The sequence below is a fragment of the Puntigrus tetrazona genome, chromosome 16 (genome assembly GCF_018831695.1).
Source record: "Puntigrus tetrazona isolate hp1 chromosome 16, ASM1883169v1, whole genome shotgun sequence".
NCBI classification, from domain to species: domain Eukaryota; kingdom Metazoa; phylum Chordata; class Actinopteri; order Cypriniformes; family Cyprinidae; genus Puntigrus; species Puntigrus tetrazona.
The window spans coordinates 17,800,467-17,822,242 of record NC_056714.1 but is presented as its reverse complement, the minus strand read 5'-3'; the positions used below and the strand labels follow the sequence as shown (position 1 = coordinate 17,822,242).

Sequence of the window (21,776 nt, the reverse complement as noted above, 5' to 3'; positions counted from 1 at the left end):
TCTCCGCACGCACGCACACACACACGCACGCACACACACACACACACACACACACACACGCACGCACACACACCCCTCCTTCCCTCCCTCCCTCGGCCCTGCTCGGCGCGGATCGATAGTGCAGCATCTGCTGCGGGAAGACAGCGGTCCCACATCGCACTGGAAAATTTTTCAAGCGCTAGAACTGCTCATCTCTAAAAATTAAACTGACAGACAGATATAATTAATATTCCAAGTTTCAAACACCTACCCGCATCAACTCCCAGCTCTTTCTCTCTTTCTCTCTCTCTCTCTCCGACGCGCAAAATCTCGCGTCGCATAAATGGCTTTCCCCCCTTTTTTATGGAAACATGACAGAAGTGTAATTCTGTTGATTATTAGATAGCGCGGTTTAGCAAAGGTCGCGTGTGCTCTTGGAAAGGAGGTCATAGGTGCGCATTGGGTAGATCAAGTGCATTGATCTTGTTTAGCACTTCTGTGATTGAAGAGCAAACTCTTATGTTAATTGTCCACTACACTGTAAGCTGACAGCTGATAAGAACCGCTCTCTGTCACTGCGCTTTGTTGCTTCAGTTAATTGCCATTAGCTTGGGAAAATAAAACTGTAGTTAACGGTACATAAACGTTTTGGCCTTTGATTGGATTGCGCGGTTTTTTTCTCTCGTGCAACGTCCTAAACGTAGCTATTATTTATCATCGACAAAATAAACTTGAACACGGTTCTCGAAGGGCTGTGAACTAAATGCGAAATATTGCGTAAACATCACATCGTGTATTTAGGCTCAAAATATTGCTGCGCGTTTTCAATTTTAGCTAACAGAAAAGCAAAATCGCGTCGGCCCGAAGAAGTAACCATAGCAACAGTACGCCGAGTACTTTTCGTTAGTATCAAACGCTAAAAAGCATACGGGTCCATCAGTATTCGTCGCTTTGGTAAAAATGTGCATATTAAAAGCAGCTTATAGCCTACGGCAAAAGACGCGTGTTTTGTTTATAATGTGTTTTAAGATATTTAATATTTGTATAAATGCGATTACGGCAGGAATCGGCGATTTGGGTTACGCGAGAACCTCAACAGATTGCGCCCAAAAAATGTTCCCGATTTTTTTTTATTTTATTTTTTTTTATTTCAACTCTTCTGAAACTGTTTAATTCGACTACTGTCACGAGCCCCACCTAAGACAATGGCTTCTTGAGGTCCGCAGGAGGGAAGGAGTTAACGAGGGTTGTAAATTCACCCCACATCTGTCAGATTTTAAGAGTGTGACGTACAGGGAAGGGGGGCTGGGGGAAGAGAGAGAGGAGAGAAAGAGTTGGGGCCGAGATCGATGAGGATACAGAAGGGCAAAACCACAGAGATAATGACAGCGACGGAGCGCGATGCTTAGACGCACATCGGCGTTCATTTTTGACACGGTTGCGGCATAACGAAGTCCGGACATCGGACAAAAATCGCACGGCCTTACGCGTCATTTGTGTTGCATCCTCGGCAGTTGTGGTCCGGCGAGAATCTGGCGGATAACGGGAGTGAAGGACCGGACCGAGCCGTTGCTCTGTTTTTTTTGAACACCGAAATGTGCTGATGACACACAAAAGTCGTTGTTACGTAAAACCGACTGTTGTGTGATGGTAAACTCGGGATTTCTGCAGGTGTATAGAATAACCCATCCTATTATCGGCTTTTGATTGTGTTTTGGAGAGGCTGTTTCGCTTCTCTCCGTCGTGTCGGATAAGCTACGTTGTGAGGTAAGCGATTCTTAGCTGCTTAATTTTTCTCGAACTGTTTTTTAAACCTTTTCAACTATACGATTGTTCATTGAAATGTATGGAAAGTTAAAATTGAATGATTCATTTTATAAGCAAAATAAGGTTGCTGTTAATAAACAAAAAAGTTAGTTGTGACGGAATTAATCATCATGGCGTTCAAGTAGTGTGATATTTGCGACTGATCAATAAAGCTGAATAAATCATCAATAATAAATCAGTGATCGTGGTCCTCCGGTTTCTTTTTCAGCTTTGGTCAACAAGACAAAAGCAAGACTCACATGGATAAATTCAGAAGCATTGATGGAACACAGAATTTGCTTGCATGACCCAAGATGGTGCCACTGTGATGAAATGTCTCTGAGAGTACACTGAAATCAGATTTTGAGATATAAACAGCATCAGGAACTGTTTTAGATCGCATTACAGAAACCACACTCTAGACAGGTAGAAAAAACGCATCAGCTGGAATTTAAAGAAGAAGTGGAGCAAGGAAGGCACAGTTATGGATGGTAATATGGGTGAGATGTCCGTGCACAGCCACGTAGAGCTGGCACACAGTCAGGACAGCCGAGCCATGCTGCACTCTCGGGATCTCGCGGCTGCTTTCCCTCGTCCCTCTCTGGGAGGCCCCGCCATGGGCCTGGAGTCAGACCACCAGAGCGCCGCGTATGACCACAGCATGGCAACTCTGGGGTACGGTAGAGACCCACCAACCAGCTGCGGAAGCACCTACACCACACTGACACCCCTACAGCCCTTTGATGACAAATTCCACCATCATCATCACCATCCCTGCCTGCCTGTGAGCAACGTCATCGGCAGCTTCACTCTCATGCGAGAAGATCGAGGCCTGGGAGGAAACTACTATACCCCGTACGCAAAAGACTTTGGTTTGGGTCAGGGTCTGTCTCCACCGTTGGGCAGTGCAGGCCTAGAGACCGCCATGCATGGCTATGGCAGCCTGGGAAGTCAGAATGGACACAGTAGCCAGATGCTTCCAGGTGGCCATGAGGTCCATATGGGCAGCAATGGGGGTAACATCTGTCGAACAGCACCAGACTTTGGGAGGGAGATGTCACCGCCCTCTCTGGGGGGCGAGCATGGGGTCAGCCACCAGCTAAACAAAATGGATGCCCATCAGCACACTCCCACCTACCACCCCCATATATACAACCAGAGTTATCAGCACCACCTTCAGAGCCAACAGGCTTCCAAACTAGGGGATCTTCCCTCTTCTTCCCCTTCCTCCTCCAGCTCCAGCTTGGGAAGGGAGGGCATGCTGGCCAGCTCTCAGAACGGCGGTGGAGGGGAAGAGATCAACACCAAAGATGTGGCTCAGAGAATCATCACTGAACTGAAGAGGTACAGCATCCCACAGGCCATTTTCGCAGAGCGGGTTCTGTGCAGGTCTCAGGGCACTCTGTCAGACCTGCTTAGGAACCCCAAACCTTGGGGGAAACTCAAGTCTGGCCGCGAAACCTTCAAGAGGATGTCCCGCTGGCTACAGGAGCCAGAGTTTCAGAGGATGGCCTCGTTACGTCTGGAAGGTAAAAAGCTTGCGCTTGTTTAGTTGAATTTAAAATGGATTGTTGTTGTGAGATCCTCAAAATCAGTAGTAAATCTGGACCAGTGTTGTTAAAAACAGTAGCAAGTGGTACATATGTGATTAGCAAAAAACAAAGAACATTTACGTTATTCAGTCACAATACATGAAAAGTACCACGAATACAACACCGTCTTTTGACCAACAATTGCTTAACATACTGTAAAATATTGGCACCTAAACGTTTCAATAATGTGAAATGAACATTGTGTGTATTATTGAAAAAGAAGTCATATTTCACTTCAAACCTCGGCGTGTTACAATGTTTTGACATTAAAGAGGCTGAAACTTTAACTGTTGTCCAAAGCACACAAAGAGATCCAGAGAAAAACAGTAACATGAGAATAGACGAAGGTGGGGGGGGTGGCGATGCAGGGATGGGGCGGTTTTCAAAATGTCGGCTGGCGTGCTGCAGCAGCCACTGAGGATTGTGGGGTGGGAGACAAACACAGACACGCAGATTCTGCCGAAATCTTTCCGAATCCCAAGCAATCAATCACCTAAGCATGAAATACGCTTCAGAATGAATTATTCTGCTTGCATTACCACTACAGATATTGATTGGTGACCACTGTGCCCTCAGTCGTAGGGGTGTTCCATGCAACGAAATACATGGAATCAATCAATGCCCTGTTGGCCTGAGCGTTACCGTGTCCTGCTGTTGTTTTCTGTGGTAGTCGCTAAACATGCCATTGTGTAAATTGGCAGTAAATGTTCGTTGAGGACGATGAGCGGTGCTGTGATAACATAAGCCCTGTTTATTTATGACCTTTTTTATATATGTATGCATAATGCATAATTTAGGATGGGATTATTAATTAGAATATTTTTCATGCATTTGAGTTGATATTGACTGTGAGTTTGCTGTTGGCCAATCACCACCTTTTCTTGAGGATTTTTTCACAGCTTCTGGGCGCAAAAGCATAAGTGGACACCTCCGTATTTCCCTATATAACCCACTTTCCATGAGTGTTGACTTTTCTCACCATGCCCTTTGTTTAATTACTAGCTAGTATTGATTTCCTTGGGAAAGCAACACAGAAGGCTCCAGCGCACACCTCCTGTGAATAAGACGGCGTGAGCAAACATTAGAATGCATGCGGCTACACGCCTCCTCTCTCGAAGACAGCAGGAGTTCAACTTACCGACACGTTTAATGATGATTCAGCTTAATGCAGTGATTTTTAACATGCGATTATACAACAAATACCCATCCTTTTAAAATCCATCAGCACTTTCTAGACACTCACCATCGTTATTGGGAGGAAAAATGATGACACTTTTTATTTATTTTTTTTCCTAGTGCAAACAGGGCCTGGGATCACGCTGCATTTACTGTATAACAAATGCATATTTTAATATTTTATAAGCTAGATTTATTGACCTAAAATGCGTATCCTGTTTTCCTAGATATCCTGAATTGTTTCTCTCCTGCTCTTACTCAGTTTTTCCTCAGGTCTTTTGTGTGGATGCGTTCTGTTGCTTGTGTCTGTGTGTTTTCACAAACTGGCTGAGCTTTGATTGGGAGAGAGATGAACAGAGAGAAATTCAGTCGCAGGGCAGGGTAGAGATCATTACTCTAAAGCTCGGCATTCGGACAGCATTGGGATTTCACACACAAGCACTGAAGCCTAAAGCCCTTGTCTTAAGGAATCACAGAGATATAATCGGCTTAAATAGCAGAGGCTTTTTTTCACTGATGCTGTTACTTTTACATTTTCAGCCTCAAACTATTTTTTATAAAAATTGTATAGTTAAGTTTGGATCTCTGCCGCCCTGCAGAGATTGACAATAAATGTGGTTTGGCACGTAGAAGCTCCCCTTTCATCCAGCACTAAAGGGGTTAAAGCTCCTCTATAGGTCGGGGAGTCTGAGCAGCACAGATTTAATCAATAATTTCTATCAGCCCCTGGCCGAAAAAAAATCAGCAGGGTGTGGAGTAGGCAGGGAGTACGGCTTCGGGGGGAGGGGGGGTGATAGGCAATTGGGGGTGGGGGTGGTTTATGAAAAAGGCTTTCGATCACGTTTCAGCTACATGAGACAAGTGGTATACATCATGATTAGGGCCTGCTCCCACGATCATAAGAACTCTATGGGGGGATGTTTATGTCTGGAAGTGTGGTGTGGAGCGCAGGATTTATAGCATGGTAATTCCTACCTTTTACACATGATTACAACATCAGGAAGCATTTAGTTAATGGTCGCCGTTGTATTGGCGAAAGCAAGTGGGCCCGATCGAGAGAATCAGGAGTTTGAATATGATGAAGAGGCAAATGCTGAACTGAACATTCAGCGTTTCAAGGACGTTTTGTTTCTTCTGGTTTGTTGTATTTGATATAGATCATTATTGTTCAGCACGTTTACAGTCTTTCTCTTTATCACTTAATCTCCCTTATCCTGAATTTCCACTCAGGGATCAATAAAGTACATTTATCTATCTATCAAGCTGGCAGTTGTCTGATAGAGACTCTCTCTGGTTTTCAGGCAATAGTCTAGTCTACACCCAGCACAGTATTTAATTAAGCTGTATATCATATAACATTAATAGCGATGTATGATAAATATCGCAAAATGAAAATGCAGAGCATTGACAACATTGGCTCTAACTGATCTATTGCATCTTTTTCTATTGCACAGGACTGCTCAGTTTCATGTTACATGCAATAGTTTATTTATTTTATGTAGCTTTGGATTATGATTTCCCGATCTGTTGCATATTTTTCTGTAGTAGCAAAGGATTTATTCATCAAATCACAAACTAGTTTCACTTTAGATGCAACGTTTACCATTATTACATGTACAACAGCAAAGGTCTTTTACAATAGCAAATCTCGAACTGGTGGCACTTCAGATGCAACGCTTTCGGCTTTGTATATTTTTCTACAAAACCAAACTACTTGATTATTATCCCTTAAATTAGTTGCATTTCAGATTGAATGGTTAGCGTTTTAAAATGTTGAGATCTTAAAAACCTGAGAATATTTCAGCCTTTTACTATCATTTCCTTGATGAATCGTTCTCTTTTTGTGCATTTTGTAAAAGATGCATGTTAAGAATCTGCACTGAATAGGCCGTTATCAAACACTATTTATGTTTTGTGTGGAGTGTGGAGCCTATTAGATAAGATAAACCGCTAATAATAATGGAAAGACCAATTAAGATTTTCAGGTCTTATCTGTACACTAATGGGTTTTTTTCTCTCTACCTTTTTGCAGCTTGTAAGCGTAAGGAGCAGGAGCAATCCAAACTAGAGCGCAACCAAGGGCCCAAGCGCACCCGGCTAGTCTTCACGGACCTGCAGCGTCGCACTCTCATGGCCATTTTCAGAGAGAACCACAGACCGACCAAAGACCTGCAGATCACCATCTCTCAGCAGCTTGGCCTTGAGCTTTCCACAGTAAGCAACTTCTTCATGAACGCTCGCCGCAGAAACCTCAACCGCTGGACCGAAGAGGGCCGCCCATCCTCCACTGGCTCATCGGGGTCCAGCACTGCTTCTCCAGCTGTGACCTGCTCCACGGCATGATGGGAAAATGAGCCGTTTTACGCTCTGCACAGCACAGGTTTACCTGTAGCTCCTAGAGTTTGAGATTTTTAATCAAGGGTGTTTTTGTATACAAATCAACAGCATATGAAACCAAAGATGAAGTCTGATGTTCGCAATGTCTAGATGAGACAGGATCTGATTGTAGTTTTAGCGTCGATTATTTTAGCGTTAATCGCAATGGATGGGCCCGACGCATCAGGGCTTATGAAATCACTCACAAATCAATATGGAAGGTTATGAAAAGCTACTGAATAGATATTGAATCTATTAATTTTGTAATTCGTTACAGCGTCTAAAATCAGTGCAAATGTTTCTGGTTTTTCTTTGTTGATCATGACAGTCAAAATGATATTTTTAGAGTTCTCGAAAGAGAGAGAGATGATTTTACAACAAATGGAAAATTAATGACCAAAGAAACAAAGGAGGATGCAAACGAATCTTTCAGAAAATCTTTTAAAGGGAAAAACTACTGGATAAAGAAGCTGAAACCAAAATATGAACATTTTTGAGAGCTTGTTTTCTTTTTATACACCTTCGTTACAAAAAGCCAGGCCTCATAGTCCAAAAAAGACATCTGCTGTGGGACAACTACAGTCTCAGCACAGGACTGGAGTCGCATCCTCTCTGACAGTTCGAGGAGGAACTCAGCCATGACTCTTTTTGCAACAGACGTTTAACTTGTTGGTGAGTTTCCGCTGACAGAATGGCTGCGAAGAGGAATCCAGGACGCTCTTGCATACTTTCCATCTGATTTCAAATGATTTCTTAGATGTCACACTGAGGATGGAGAAGTCCGTTTGTTTTTGTAAAAATTTCAAGCACACAATCTGGCCGAAGGCTGTTCGTTACCGGAAAAAGCTCAAAATCTCAAAGAACCTGATGACAAAATACACACAGAAAGCTTGAATTGAACATGAACTGAGAACCACTTTGTGTATTTATAATTATTTATGTATTTATTTCCAATCTTCTAGCTATTTATTTTATTTATTTGCTAGTTACCGTCAGTATTTATTTCACAGAGTGTTGTTTGTGTGTGAAAAATGACCCTATCTCTGATAGGAGTCCCAATACCAAAGATGAATATTTGTCCTCCCTGAATGTCCGACGTTTCTCATCTCCTGAACGCTGTGTTAGTACTTCGATAGCCAAGCTACCATCCATGTTCCCCGTTCACGTGTGCTGCATGTCTAGACCCTTTAGGCCACAGCTCGACCAAACAAATCGAGACTCAGCGTGATCGTAAAAAAAACAGCACACAAGTGGCTGGGAAGTCGAGACGATTCTATATTTAGGCTGTTGAACTGTGATCTCCTCACTGCAGTCCACATTTACTGTACGGTGATTGTACGTGCTGTGCCGTGGTCTCTCGGGGTGGGCCGTCGAGGGAGAGATCGTCCCTTTTTCAATGCTCTTTCACGTTCCCCTGTGTTTAACCTTTGCAGGGCATGTAGTGAGGCCCCTTCACAGCACACACTTGAAAGAGGGCCCATGAAAGAGGCCATCGACTTTTGCCGACTTCAAAGAGGCCCTTTTTATCTGTGTCCTCTCGGCGGCTGAGGCCGGTGCTCGGCACTCGGTAGGGCCCATGGGCTTAGGGCTTTCACGGGGAGGGGTGGCAGATCAGAGGCTAGCAGCATTACCGAATCACGGTGAGGGAGGGGAGGGGCGGTTGAATGGGAGTTTGGGGATGTGAATTAAAGTTTAATGAGCGACAATTGTAAGCGTGCTGCGCGAGGGGCAAAGGGTGTCAGCGTGTGAGCGTCTCAACTCTCCAGGTCACCCTGTTGCAGCACTGGTGGTTAGCCGGGCCTCTCTTCTTGTAGAGATGTAATGATTTAGGTTATAATAATTTGCAGACTTAAGGCGGTAGATGGTTAGAGATCACTCGACGACTTGTAGCGTCCCGAAGATCACGTTTAGCAGCTCGTGGCAGACGCGTCTAACGTAATTTAGTATTTGGCCCCTCCTAGTGGACGTTTTGTTCACACGCTTACCGAGAGGAGCATAAATCACACCATGTTCTCGTAGTGTTTAACCTCTTCAGATGCATTTGAAAGACTTACTACAGTATGTAAATCTTAAGCGATATTTTCAACTGAGGGGAACCCGTTTGGCAATTTTTGTTCTACCCGACAGCTCTAATTTCATCTACCTCAACTGTGTGTGATGTGTCGTGTAGCTGAGATGTAACTGTACCAAAGATCCCATCCATTCAGGGAGCGTCTGTGCGTTACTAAGTTTTTATAGCCAAATGTGCTGGAATCAATCCGTGAACACAACTAAATCACAGCCCTACCTGCAGGCAGAGAGAACCTTGTTTGTGTGTGTGTGTGTGTGTGTGCGTGAGAGAAGAGCGATTGAAGAACAATTATCAGTATAAAGACCAAATGGGAATGACAATCGGAGCAAGAGAGGGGTTCTTGCTGATCTTATGATTGCTTATCCCTCCAAAAAAAAAAAAAAAAAAAAAGTGTTACCGTGTAAAAGTGACAATAGAGACCAAAATAAATGTTAAATATGTTTGTCTCTACAAATATGATGCAATTATGTTTTAAATGTGTCATATGAATCACCCGAATAAAAATATGATTTTAGCAAACTTGATTGTTGGATCACAACGTAGGCTGACAGAATTCATTCTCTCGAGGCGTTTTTGGCATCTGGAGATCCACTTATTAACGGTTCAGATAAGCAGACTGAAAAGGTAGCAAGTGTTTTCTTTTTCCTTTTACCTATCACTCATTTAAAATCTCTTTCTGCTGGTGTGAACATCTGTGTCATTTTATGCCATTCTCTCCCTTGTGTTACCTTATGAATGTGGCTAATCAACCAAAGGTGTAAAAATCACAGCAATCTAAATGTCAATCATAACTGGACATTGTGTGCTGATCTTGAAAAATCCTTTAATACCTCATGTGAAACTGTTCGTTGTGATGTTGCACTGAATAAAACCAAGTCATTTGTAAACATACTGGACAGAGTGAGAGCAATTTTTCTTTTAAAGCTTTACAAGAGAGAGAAAAAGACAGATTTAAAATGTAATATTTATATTGTAAGACATAACTTTTTTTTTTTTTTTTTTTTTTTTTTTTTTTTTAAAGACTGGAAATAAACAAAAACATACAGTATATAGAATACTAATTTACAGCAGATACCTTAGATGCTAAAATAATAAGATATTTATCTATTCGGGGCATAAAGTTTTTCAGAAGAAAAACAATTTTTTTTTTTTTTTTTGCCAGATCTCTGGCATGCAGCATTTGGCTGCGGAAAAAAATAATCACACATTTTTAAAAAAAACAAAACGTGATATCACTTTCAAGTCAACGAGTTCGCCAACCAATGGTGTGAGAGGAGCACAGCTTTCACTAGCAAGAAAACTAACACTACTAGCCAATCAGATTGTTTTGCTCTTATAAACACGAGACGTGCAGATTTACATGAAAGAACTAATTAAAAAGCAGAGCTTTGTAAACAGCTCGGAGTAATCATGTCACCTCCATAAAATGATATGAATGGCAAAAATTTTTGCAGGTTTTACAGGAAAAGGTCCTGTTGCTGTTCACACGTGATCTCTAAAAGTTTCCGAGTTGTCAGGTGGCCAAATTTTAAAATGACATGGTTTTAAACGTCTTTTACTCACGCTGTAAAGTGAAACGTCACCAGTCTGTTGGAACACTCTATAGGTATTTGTTATAATACATAATGTACTTAAGTGTTTTAATGTTCATATTACATTATGTATTTTAACAGTGTTATTCAATAAAACCATGTAATCCTAATGTAACTTGGTTTTGATATTTTATTTGAGCCAATTATTACTGCCTGCATTAGTCATACTAAAGTTACTAAGCTTGTTTGTGTTACTACAAAATCAGTATAACCAGTAGATTATTTGATTACTAAAATAATCATAAATTACAGCCTTAGATTAGTTAAAATATTTCAAAATCTAATGGCATTGTTTAACTTTTTTTGTCATTAAATATGTCTTAAATATGGTATTAGAACTATTGCTTTCCTTCCCACAAATAAGGAAAGAGATAACTTTGTAGAGATAACTTACAGTATCTTCTTAAATGTTAAAGTTACCACAGGCATCGCATCCCCTTCCCCTGCCGCCGGAAAAATGCTCTGGCTCAGGATTGTTGTTTTGCTTTAACTCCTGTCTATTTTAGAATAGGTTTCATTTACATAATCAGATACGAGGCGTATGAGGAGATGCCACACCATCTCCGAATCCAGTACCCCAACTGTTCAAAAAGATAACAATTAGCATTTGTATTTATTCATCTCAGTGGGTTTTTTTTTTAATGGATGTTTTCTTTTTAAGACTGCATTGGGTACTTTAGAAAAACTAAATCAGACCCAGTCATTTCAGAATTACAAAACTTTACAATCATTCTGAGTGTACCTGTTTTTGACCAACCAAAACCAATTATAGTCATAATAATGGGATACAGCTTCTCAAAAATACACTGCCAGCTCAGCTGTCTGCATACATATTGCTAAAATCTTGCAGTAACAGTTCCTGACTTCAAACATCTAATGTTTCTACCGTGTTTCTGTATTTATCACTAGTTTCTTCTTCACTTAGACCCACACAAACAACCTACCATTCCTTCATAAAGGTAAGATGCTGGAAGCACACTGGAAGGTGCCATAACTGGAGGAACAGTCCACCAGATTCTGAGGACCGAGGTCAACCAGCTTTCCTGTGGCCTTCAGCTGACCTTCAAGAGCCCCTACAGAGCTGAAGGCCCAACACGAACCACATTATACGGAATTATGATACAACTACTAAAACAGGAAACACAAAATCTATTTTCGACTTCAAGCTACATTTAAAAGAAATATAAGGTGAATGCTAAAAATGCTTTGTCTCAGTTCTATCACAAGAAACAAAAGACCTGTCCTGAGAAATACAAAACTATTTTTTTTATTTAAAAACAACAAATGGTATAATCACACAGCAACTTCAAGACACTATATTCATTTTATCATCTAGGAACTTTTGTAAAGAAAATATATGAAATGAAAAAGTCCCCCCCACACAGAATAGCTTCATGTAAAAAAAAAACAAGGAAATAAGGTAGCATTGCATACCAGTTTTTTTAAGCAAACTGGATGCAAGTGCATACAAACAAAAACCACAATGAAATGCAGTGAAAAAGGGACGCTGTGTTCATGTTCTCACCATGTCACCCATGTGGTTCATGCCCAAGTCATATGAATGCAGACCCATGGAGGCCTCCAGGTTGTGACGGGTGATAAGTTCAAGGTTTCCTCAGTTCCTCATCCCGCCAATATAAGCAACAGACAGTTTCACGGTTTAATACAGAATGTTGATATATATAACATAACTACTGATATTGCTGGTCGTAACACTTAAGTCTCAAGGTAATACACAATTTATATAACCAGTAAGTCAATGAATCGAGCTTTAGAAGTTTGATAAGAAACAAGGAAGACATTTTGTTTGTATTCCTCACAGAACATGTGGTTAAAAAATATTCTAGATGTAGGTAAAAGATAATCTTTCGGATCATGTGACAAATGAATGAAATTCATAGAATCACCTTTGCAGTAAAACTTGTTATGTGTCTTCTTCCACAACAGCTGGTCTAGATGTATGTTGAAACGGTCCAGTGCCGCACTACAACACACGACAAACAGCAAGCTCCCGAGCGCCATGTCCTGACAACAACAAAACTATATTACTATTTTAAACCTTAGCATTTGGCTTTGCATTAACGATTCATTGAAAACGGGCTTTCAGTCCCACCTACTGGCCGGAACAAGTACTTCTACTTTAAAACTGCAATGAGCTGAACAAACTGTCGAGACAAATTTGAAAAGTTGAAAAGGCGCAAAATCGTCTGTTTCTCATTTTCACCTCTAGTACAGAAGAATCTAGATTATCTGACGTTATCTAAAAAGATCAGGCACACTGAAAAATCTGTGAAAAAAGCTATTATAAACACATGCTAATATATGGCTAATGTCATCTGACACAGCTTGCTTTGTCAGGTTACATGAATGAATAAATTACTGTTGGATAAAGACGGGTTAATTCACTATACCATCCATAAAACATACTCATATGACAGCTTACATTTTTAGCGTCCTGAGATCCACTGTAATGTTTGTTTGGCCCGTGTTCCCCTGTTAAAAAAAAATCACCTTCCCCCCTCCGTCGTCTGGCCCTTAGATTCATCCTAGCTACACAGAGGAGTGGAGTAAAATTTAGCTTCAACATCATAGGGAAATGTTTAACTTTAAAATATATTAAAGTAAAAAAAAGTTATTTTAATTTTGTAATATTTTAATAGTGCTGTTGTACCTGTATTTCTTGTTAAATGTGGTTTTAATGAACATAAGAGACTTTTTTGTTGTTGGTTTCTTTTCAAAAACATTTTTTTAATCTTATCATCCAACTTGATTAATGATTCATTGTCGTTCCAAATCTGTAAAAGCCTTGTTTGTCTTCATAATATAATTTAAGAAGATATTTTTGATGAAAACTGTCAAGGTGCAGAAAAGTATGCAAGACTCACCAAACTCGCAGCATGCTTTAGGAGGGCTTTTAAAACTCAGTGGGCTCAGGCAAGAGAGGCACGGATTCCCTCTGTAACTTATCACCTCTGTCAGGGGAGAAAAACCTTGAACTTATCACCCTTAGCAACCTGGAGGTCTTTATGGGCCTGCAATCATATGACCTGGGCATGAACCACCTGCTGTTGTTGCTGAAGTCTCATTCACTGAAATAATCTATTATATAGATAAACTGCTATATCTGCCAGATGTCAACATAATGCAATGAAAAGGTATTATCAGATAAAATATTTATGTTTTTATGCATGTCAGTAACTGGCACAGGCCGTTTGCTGTGTGTTGTAGCACAGCACTGACCCATTTCAACCCAAATCTAGACCAGCACTGAGGAAGAACGCTTTCTTCCTCAGTGCTGGTCTAGATTTGGGTTGAAATAGAAAGGTTTTACTCTAGCAAGGTAAGAATAAGAAACATCTGTCAGGGGAGAAAAACCTTGAAATGATGACCCTTAGCAACCTGGAGGTCTTTATGGGCCTGCATTCATACGACCTGGGCATGAACCACATGGATTTCCGGGTAATTTGTGGGCTCTTCTAGAGTTGCTGTCCCAGACTCTGTGTATTGAAAGATGAAGGGATATGTCTTCATAGTGAAGGGGTTTTTTTTGGGTAGGAGCAAATAGACCTTTGATAGACCAGAGACCAAAATCTGAATAGTTCTCATTATTAGTAATTCAGTAAATCTATAGTATCTATTGAATGTAGTATGAAAGCAAAATGTTTCCTGTTTCTATAGTTTTATCACGCTTCTCTCTGTTCTGTGAGGGTGCCTGTTGTTCTTGTTGGGCGTTCAGCTCCGTCGGGGCTCTTGAAGGTCAGCTGATGAAGGCCACAGGAAAGCTGGTCGACCTCGGTCCACAGAATCTGGTGGACTGTGATACCTTCTAGTACGTTATAGATAATAGGGGAATAAATTCAGAGTCATCTTACCCTTATGAAGGAGTGGTTGTTTGCTTGGGACAAGAAATTGATGAGATTATGTTCCATATTAAAAGTGACAGAACCTGTTATTGTAAGATTTAAGTAATACAAATGCAGTCAGGTCTCTACATCACTGATTTGTCAGTGCAAAGCTGCACTCCATTATCATTATGAATGTAATCTAATAAATAAATGTTTCCTTCAGCAAGGGCAGTGCAGATACAATCCATTCCAGCGTGCAACAATATGCATCAAGTACTATCCTGTCCTTCAAGCCTGAAGCAGGCTGTTGGTTGGTCAAAAACAGGTACAGGCTGACTGATTGTGAAATTTTGAGATCAAAACCTGACTGGGTCAGAGAATGTTTTGGGAAATGTACCTATTCAAAGGAACACTTGTATGCAGTTCAGACTCTCTCAAATGAAGTGTAATTACTACATTATATTATATTGTTCTGTTATAGGAGTTCTCATATACACTGGGTTGCTTGCTCACCAAAGCCGCATTTATTTGATCAGAAATACAGTAAAATTATTGTATTATGACACATCATTACAATACAAATTCATGGTTTCGATTTGCCACATTTATAAGGTAACAAAGGAGAGTGGCATGTGAAGGAAAATTGTATAATTTTCAAATTCATTCTAAAATCAGTTTCATCATAAATAATGAAATCATTGCCTTTTTCTGAAGGCCTAACCTTTAAGTATGTAGTAGGTAAAAAGGTTGAGAACCTTTAGTAGTGTTGCAAAAATAAAACATGGACATGACGAGACGAGATGGCTAAACATCTATCTGAAATTAGTAATATCATGATTTGGGGAACAAGCTGATTTGCCATATAAGTGATTCACATTAAAGGGGAATGATGTAATGTGGCATGATGTTACATTTGCTATATACTTTTTCTATATAAACTGTTGTATCTTATATGCCAGGGGATTCTTTGTGCTTGGTATGAGCTCCTTCCGGCCAAGATTAAAGCCCATTCAAAGGCATTGTCAGGTTACTGCTGTGCAGCAGATATAGTTGAACACTAAAGATTTTGATCCCAAGTGATAATATTCATAGAGGGTGAGATATCGTCCAACTAAGACTCTCTAAGGTGTCAGGTATAGCTGTAATCATTAAGTGATTTGTCTTAAGCCTGGTTCTCCAGTGCGGTCAGAGGTATCAGTTTGCAGAAAAGTCACCTGAGGATAATTCAGGTGTTGTTAGACAATGTTCAATTGATCAAATTTCTACCACAATTTTGGCAAGGTATTTAACCAGGAGACCTGGCAATCTCCCTCCGTCAGTGGATGGGGCCTAGGAGACTAAGCGGACTCTGAGAATTGAATAGAGAAGGACATTTTTATCTTCATCTGACAGAGGGACCATTCCTTCACAGGCTAAAAAGACATAGCACGGACATCAGGCCCAGACTGACTAATCAGGAGCACCTGGAGAACTCCTGGTGGGCCAGTCTGTCTTTTTGCCCACAAGGGCCGGTGCTGTCGTGCTTTTGGGTTGAAATATGAATGCTGTCCTATAGGAAGCCTGCACTCACAGCAGCCTCGCTATTTTTATTTAATATTTCCCCTGAACCCTATATAGACTGCAGCCTGTAATGCTTCACCCTCTTTACCAAGCGCTCACAAGAAGCACACGGGAGGTTATTGTCAGCAGATCCCCGATATATCTGCACATAAACAGATTGTCTGATAGACACAGCTTTCAAATGCTCCCTTGTGCTTCTGTGTGAGTGTTTGGTCAAGAGGGTAAAGTGATGATGATTGCAGCCAATCACACTTATATCTGTTGAACACGTAACACAAAGACTAATCAGCACTGTTTAAGAATCTGCTCAGGAGTGCACCAGCCTAGCCCTACTGTATATCTTAACGAAAGGGAAAGGACGTTCACTGAAAGAGTCATTCTTGAGAAGTAGGACAAAACAGGATGCAAATCTGAAAAAACAAATCCTTGTACTTGTATCTATGCCTTGACCCAACCTCCCAACTTTTCTCTTTTTTTGTAATGTAAACATGGACTATAGGATAATAGGCCCCAGACTAAAACGAGGAGAAAGATTTTGAATTGGCTAAACTAAAAATTCATTGTACATATCATCCACAAAGTGGATAAAGTGTGAGAATGCTTTAATAAGGACAAAACTGTATACCAAAAGACAACATAAACAGCACTTACAAATAACAGTGTATATAAAAAGTTAATAATACACTCACAGTCGCAGACTGAAGGCATAAAACAAAACACAACAATCTACATGTCAATCATAACTGCACACTGTGTGCTGATCTTCAAAAATTCTTTAATACCTCATGTGAGACTGTTGTGATGTTTCACTGAATTAAAAAGTCATTTGTACACATACTGAATAGAGTGAAAGTACTTTTTCTTTTTAGAGCTTTGGAAGACAAAAAAAAAAACAGATTTAAAATGTAATGTTAATACATTCCTAAAATACATCTGGATTTTTTCCAAAACAAAAAAACGACTGAAACTGAAAAAAAAAATCAAATGTCTATACTTCTATTTGTGTCTATTTGTCAGTGTCTATTCTGGCAGATCATGTTAGTCAAGCTTGCATCAACTAACTCATTTGACTAATTTCTAAAATGATATTACATTTTTAAACCTTAATAAAATCTGTAATACATTTAAGTTTTTCTGTCTGCCCTGGGGCATTATTGCTGCTCTCCCTGCTCTTATCCATGCTAGGCTGTATGAATGCGCAGGGAGTTCTTGCCCAGAACAGAACCAATTCTTCCAATCCAAAATGCTAATTGTCAGTCATCTTTGACAACAGTGGTCATGACAGAAAAACAGTATAGAGAACATGCATCATCAGCTAAGAAATTAGATTATAAAATAATACATTTCTTACATCTTATCTATATTTAGCGTTTTGGTTACATAATTGGATAGGAGGCATACGAGGCGATGCCACACATGTTGTTCTGGTTTCTGGCCATACGGATGTAGCCACCATCTCCAAATCCAGTACCCCAACTGTTAAAGTAAATTTTAACAATTACAATACTTCAGATGTTCTCTTTTTACAAGACTACATGTATTATGATATATATTTTGAAAAATAATTTGATTGAACCTGTTTTTGACCAGCCAAAAGTCCTGTCCAGCAATCGCACCGTATCCCACAACCAGCACTGCATGATTTATGATTTTGCTGCAGGATGGATCATTGTACACTCCTGTGAACAGATGTGAAATAACATTACAATAGCTATCAACAAAAGGTTGTAGCTTCAGTTTGCGATGTGATCCTTGGAAATTGGTATGAATGAAATGTGGTGAGAAAGAAGTACTCACCACTACGGTACAGGATAAACTGAGGGCGGGTGGCGTCGATGGCCACTGAAATGGGTCCGACGTTGGCAACAGCCTGCTTCAGGGCCTCCTCATCTCCCTGACTGACAGAATAGTATTTGGTGCAGTTTGCTGCACGCTGGGATGGATTGTATCTGCACTGCCCTTGCTGTAGGAAACATCAATTCACAAATCTGCTGCAATCTTGCAGTAACGGTTCCTGACACTTCTAATATGAAATGTTTCTAACATGTTTCTGTATTTATCACTAGTTTCTTCTTCACCTTCACCCACACAAACAACTTACCACTCCTTCATAAGGGTAAGATGACTCTGAGTCTATTCCACCATTATCAATAACATACTGGAATGCTTCATTCATCCAACCACCACTACAGCCATGGGTGCCATATCTGGAGGAACAGTCCACCAGATTCTGAGGACTGAGGTCGACCAGCTTTCCTGTGGTTTTCATCAACTGACCTTCAAGAGCCCCGACGGAGCTGAACGCCCAACATGAACCACAGGCACCCTGACAGAAAAGAGAGAAATGTGATAAAACTACTAAAACATGAAACAGAAAAACAATGGAATATTTACACTTTTTGAATGTCAGCATACATTTAATAGAAATATAATGTGAACTTGAAATACTTGAAAATGCTTTTGTCTTCGGTCTATCAATTAAAACCTACTCAGACAAAAATCTAAACAAGATTGCTTTTGTGTTAAAAAAAACCCCAACAACAAATAGTATCACACCTGCATCTTCACACTGGTGACATATCCCTTCTCTCTCCAGTCCAGAGAGTCTGGGACAGGAGCTCTAGAATAGCTCCCAAATTCTGGTGTTTGCCTCTTATAGTTAGGAGGGACACGAGTTGCGGCTAACTTTTGCAGAATCTCCTCTGTTGTCTGTGAATCAACAAAACAAATAGAAAGTTTGATGATGAAATTGTCACTGCATCTGATGTAGAGAATGTCTCCCGAAAACTTTATGGCTGTGCAACTTCTAGACGCTATATCAACTTAAACGTCTAGAACCTTTTGTAAAAAAAATGTATTGGATGAAAAAAATTATGTTTCCTTGCACAGAATAGCTTTGTGAGGAAAAAAACGAAACAAGGAAATAAACTGCGTGCCAGGGGGGGGGGTTTCATCAAGCAAACTGGATGCAAGTGCATACAAACAAAAACCACAATGAAATGCAGTGAAAAAGGGACGCTGTGTTCATGTTCTCACCATGTCACCCATGTGGTTCATGCCCAGGTCATATGAATGCAGACCCATGGAGGCCTCCAGGTTGTGACGGGTGATAAGTTCAAGGTTTTTCTCCCATAGCTCCCTCCTGCCCAGTTCTTCATCCTGCCAACATAAAAAACAGACAATTTCACTGTTTAATACAATAATAATATTCAGACACACACACACACACACACACACACACACACATATGTGTGTGTATATATATATATATATATATATATATATATATATATATACACACACACACACACACACACACACAGCATACCTATTGATACTACTAGTCATAATATTTAAGTCTAAAATGAATACATAATTATTTATATAACAAATAAACCCACGAATCAGGTTTTGCCAGTTTGATAAGAAATGAGGAAGAAATGTTGTTTGTATTCCTCAAAGAACATCTTTTTCGATCATCTGGCAGATTAATAAAAAAAATCCTATTCTCACTTTACTGGAGTAAAACTTCTTATGGGTCTTCTTCCACAGCTCCCAGTGCTGGTCTAGATTGGTGTTGAAATAGGCCAGTGCTGTGCTACAACACACGACAAACAGCAAGCTCCCGAACATCATGGCCTGACAAGAACACAATGTCTCGTTAAAACTGACATGCATTCAAACATCAGTATTTGATAATATATTCTCACTGCATTATCAGCCACAATATGAAGAGGTCATTTAACCGAATGACTTTTGAAACTATATATAGTCCATTTATATGTTAACACGAATGGAACAAAACCATGAAAGTTATTAAGGTTGGTTAGGATTTGGGACTTTGAATTAACGACTGAAAACGGGCTCTCAGTCCCACCTACTGGCCGGAACAGGGACTGTTCTACTTTAAAACTGTAGTGCACTTCAGATACAAACGCCATTCACACAGAACGATATGATTTACATACTCGAACAAAATGGAAAAACACAGAAAGTCGAGGCACATTTAAAACGTAGCATGAGAAGCCGAAAAAGCAGTGAGGCGAGGCGGTCAAAGAGGTCTGTTGCCGTACGTTTACCCTTTCTATTTTTAACCCCTATTACAGAAGAAAGTGCAAAATTGAATTTAAAATCTGACGTTATCTTAAAAACATAAAGGGCTTCGGATAATACACACAATCAAATCCCTGTGGAAAGCTGTCTTAATTAAAAGTCAGTCAGTGTCTTAATTAAAACAGAACGAGAAAGCGTTTCTATATAAACCCCACACACAAAGGCTTTTATTAAATAGATGAATTGATGTATCTCGCCTCACCTGTGTACCTTTTGTTAAGCCGCACCTCTGGACTCTGTAAAAGAGGTTATGGTGAACGAGTTCCTGGTCGCTTTGCTTTTACTTTGTTCCATCACGTGCTATCTTGCTATTATCGCATAACACAGCCATCTTCTTGCTTAGGTTACATGAGTGAAAAAACCCCACTTGCATAAAATGAATTGCTGTTGGATAAAGACGAGTTAATTCACTATATCACCCGGAAAACATATAGCCTACGTTGTCAGCATCCTGAGATCCATTGTAATGTAATAGTTCAGATAAGCAGACTAAAAGGTAGCAAGTTATTATTATTATTTTTCTTATGCTCATAAATCAACTTGACGTTACTTTTCCCTTTTAGGCAACAAAGTTAAAAAATAAGATATGCTTAGAGTAGAGTGGGAGAAAATGCCCCCTTAAGCAATTTTTTTAAACTTAAATACACCCTTCTAATGAACAGATTTTACAGGAAATTTCTATACAAATCTTAATGTTTAAGTATATAATGACATTAGAGAATTGTGTGTTTCTAATTTTACCTAATTTTAGATCAACAGTTTGAACATGACATTTTCTTTTCTGACAATAAATGGAAAAAAACTAAAGTGCTGAAGAATAAAACTGGTCTGTAGAAAGCAAAATTGTAATCCCAGTTGAACACTTGTTACTTTACAAGTGCTGTATGAAAAATTGTAGTGGTCGAACTAGGTATTGCAATCCAAATTCAAGATATTGGAGAGTCTCCTCCTCGAGATGCACACACAGGTTGATGACACCAACATGAATGGGCAAACATGATGAAAAAATGAAATATGTTGTATTTACCACCAACTGGCAACCTGAGGTGCCCAAAATCCAAAAACAGTTTTGAAAGAGTCTGTGTCTATATATGTACAAGTCATTGGTTTTTGCTGCTAATGATTACTCCTCTCATTGAAATCTGATTGCCTAATCCCAAGCCTTCCCCCAAATCCTAACCCCAAATTTTCCAGTACCAGGGGTTAAGAATATGATGGGGGTCAGAAGACCGTTTTTTGCAAAAGCTCTCATTAAACAGTTAGATGTCATTGTCCAACATGCAATAATTTATTCAGACTTTACCCCTTGTGGTATCTGAGTGTGGCTGATTGATTCATGTGTATTTGTTTAAAATAAACAAAGATCATAACTAACTCAAAACCATAACTGTGTGCTGATCTTAATCATTTATTTAATATCTAATCTTAAAATATGTTGCACTGACCAGTTAAATAAATACGCCAACCAGTAATAGCATACTTTCATTTTAAATGTCAGCACAAGCCAAAGACAAGATTTAAAATTTCATATTCATTTTGTAAGATTCATAAAATACATTTGCAAAACTGAACACACATTTACAATAAGAAATTAGACTATAATACGCCAAAGCCCCAAAACAAAGTTATACCCAGTCAATTTACGCTCATGAAACTTTACAGTCAC

The 21,776-nt window shown here is 39.8% G+C and overlaps 2 protein-coding genes across 3 annotated transcripts; one reads left to right on the top strand and one right to left on the bottom strand.

Annotated features, from left to right (window-relative positions):
- The first annotated feature begins 1,294 nt into the window (after positions 1 to 1,294).
- On the top strand, positions 1,295 to 9,410 carry onecutl (one cut domain, family member, like). Its single transcript, XM_043262034.1, has 3 exons — positions 1,295 to 1,746; positions 2,015 to 3,314; positions 6,586 to 9,410. The coding sequence occupies exons 2-3, from the start codon at positions 2,270 to 2,272 to the stop codon at positions 6,894 to 6,896; spliced, it is 1,356 nt and encodes a 451-aa protein (XP_043117969.1). The 5' UTR covers positions 1,295 to 1,746; positions 2,015 to 2,269; the 3' UTR covers positions 6,897 to 9,410.
- A 7,172-nt stretch (positions 9,411 to 16,582) lies between these two features.
- LOC122359893 (cathepsin S-like) lies at positions 16,583 to 20,466 on the bottom strand. 2 transcript variants are annotated; one of them, XM_043260106.1, is made up of 8 exons: positions 20,313 to 20,466; positions 19,511 to 19,636; positions 19,034 to 19,156; positions 18,554 to 18,706; positions 18,099 to 18,323; positions 17,795 to 17,960; positions 17,574 to 17,676; positions 16,583 to 17,473 (listed from the first exon to the last, which is right to left on the bottom strand). In XM_043260106.1, the coding sequence occupies exons 2-8, from the start codon at positions 19,631 to 19,633 to the stop codon at positions 17,374 to 17,376; spliced, it is 993 nt and encodes a 330-aa protein (XP_043116041.1). In that variant the 5' UTR covers positions 19,634 to 19,636; positions 20,313 to 20,466; the 3' UTR covers positions 16,583 to 17,373. The 2 variants fall into 2 exon arrangements, with proteins under 2 accessions (XP_043116041.1, XP_043116042.1); XM_043260107.1 differs by having other exon boundaries at positions 20,321 to 20,451.
- Positions 20,467 to 21,776: the final 1,310 nt, after the last annotated feature.

What these genes read in the sequence shown, in the direction of transcription:
- onecutl (XM_043262034.1), top strand. Translation starts at nt 2,270, where the DNA reads ATGGATGGTAATATGGGTGAGATGTCCGTGCACAGCCACGTAGAGCTG. An exon ending in GGCCTCGTTACGTCTGGAAG is followed by an intron (nt 3,315 to 6,585) that starts GTAAAAAGCTTG and finishes ACCTTTTTGCAG; the next exon opens with CTTGTAAGCGTAAGGAGCAG.
- LOC122359893 (XM_043260106.1), bottom strand. Translation starts at nt 19,633, where the DNA reads ATGATGTTCGGGAGCTTGCTGTTTGTCGTGTGTTGTAGCACAGCACTG. An exon ending in TGAACCACATGGGTGACATG is followed by an intron (nt 18,707 to 19,033) that starts GTGAGAACATGA and finishes GTTGATTCACAG; the next exon opens with ACAACAGAGGAGATTCTGCA. An exon ending in CTTACCCTTATGAAGGAGTG is followed by an intron (nt 17,961 to 18,098) that starts GTAAGTTGTTTG and finishes TGTTTCCTACAG; the next exon opens with CAAGGGCAGTGCAGATACAA.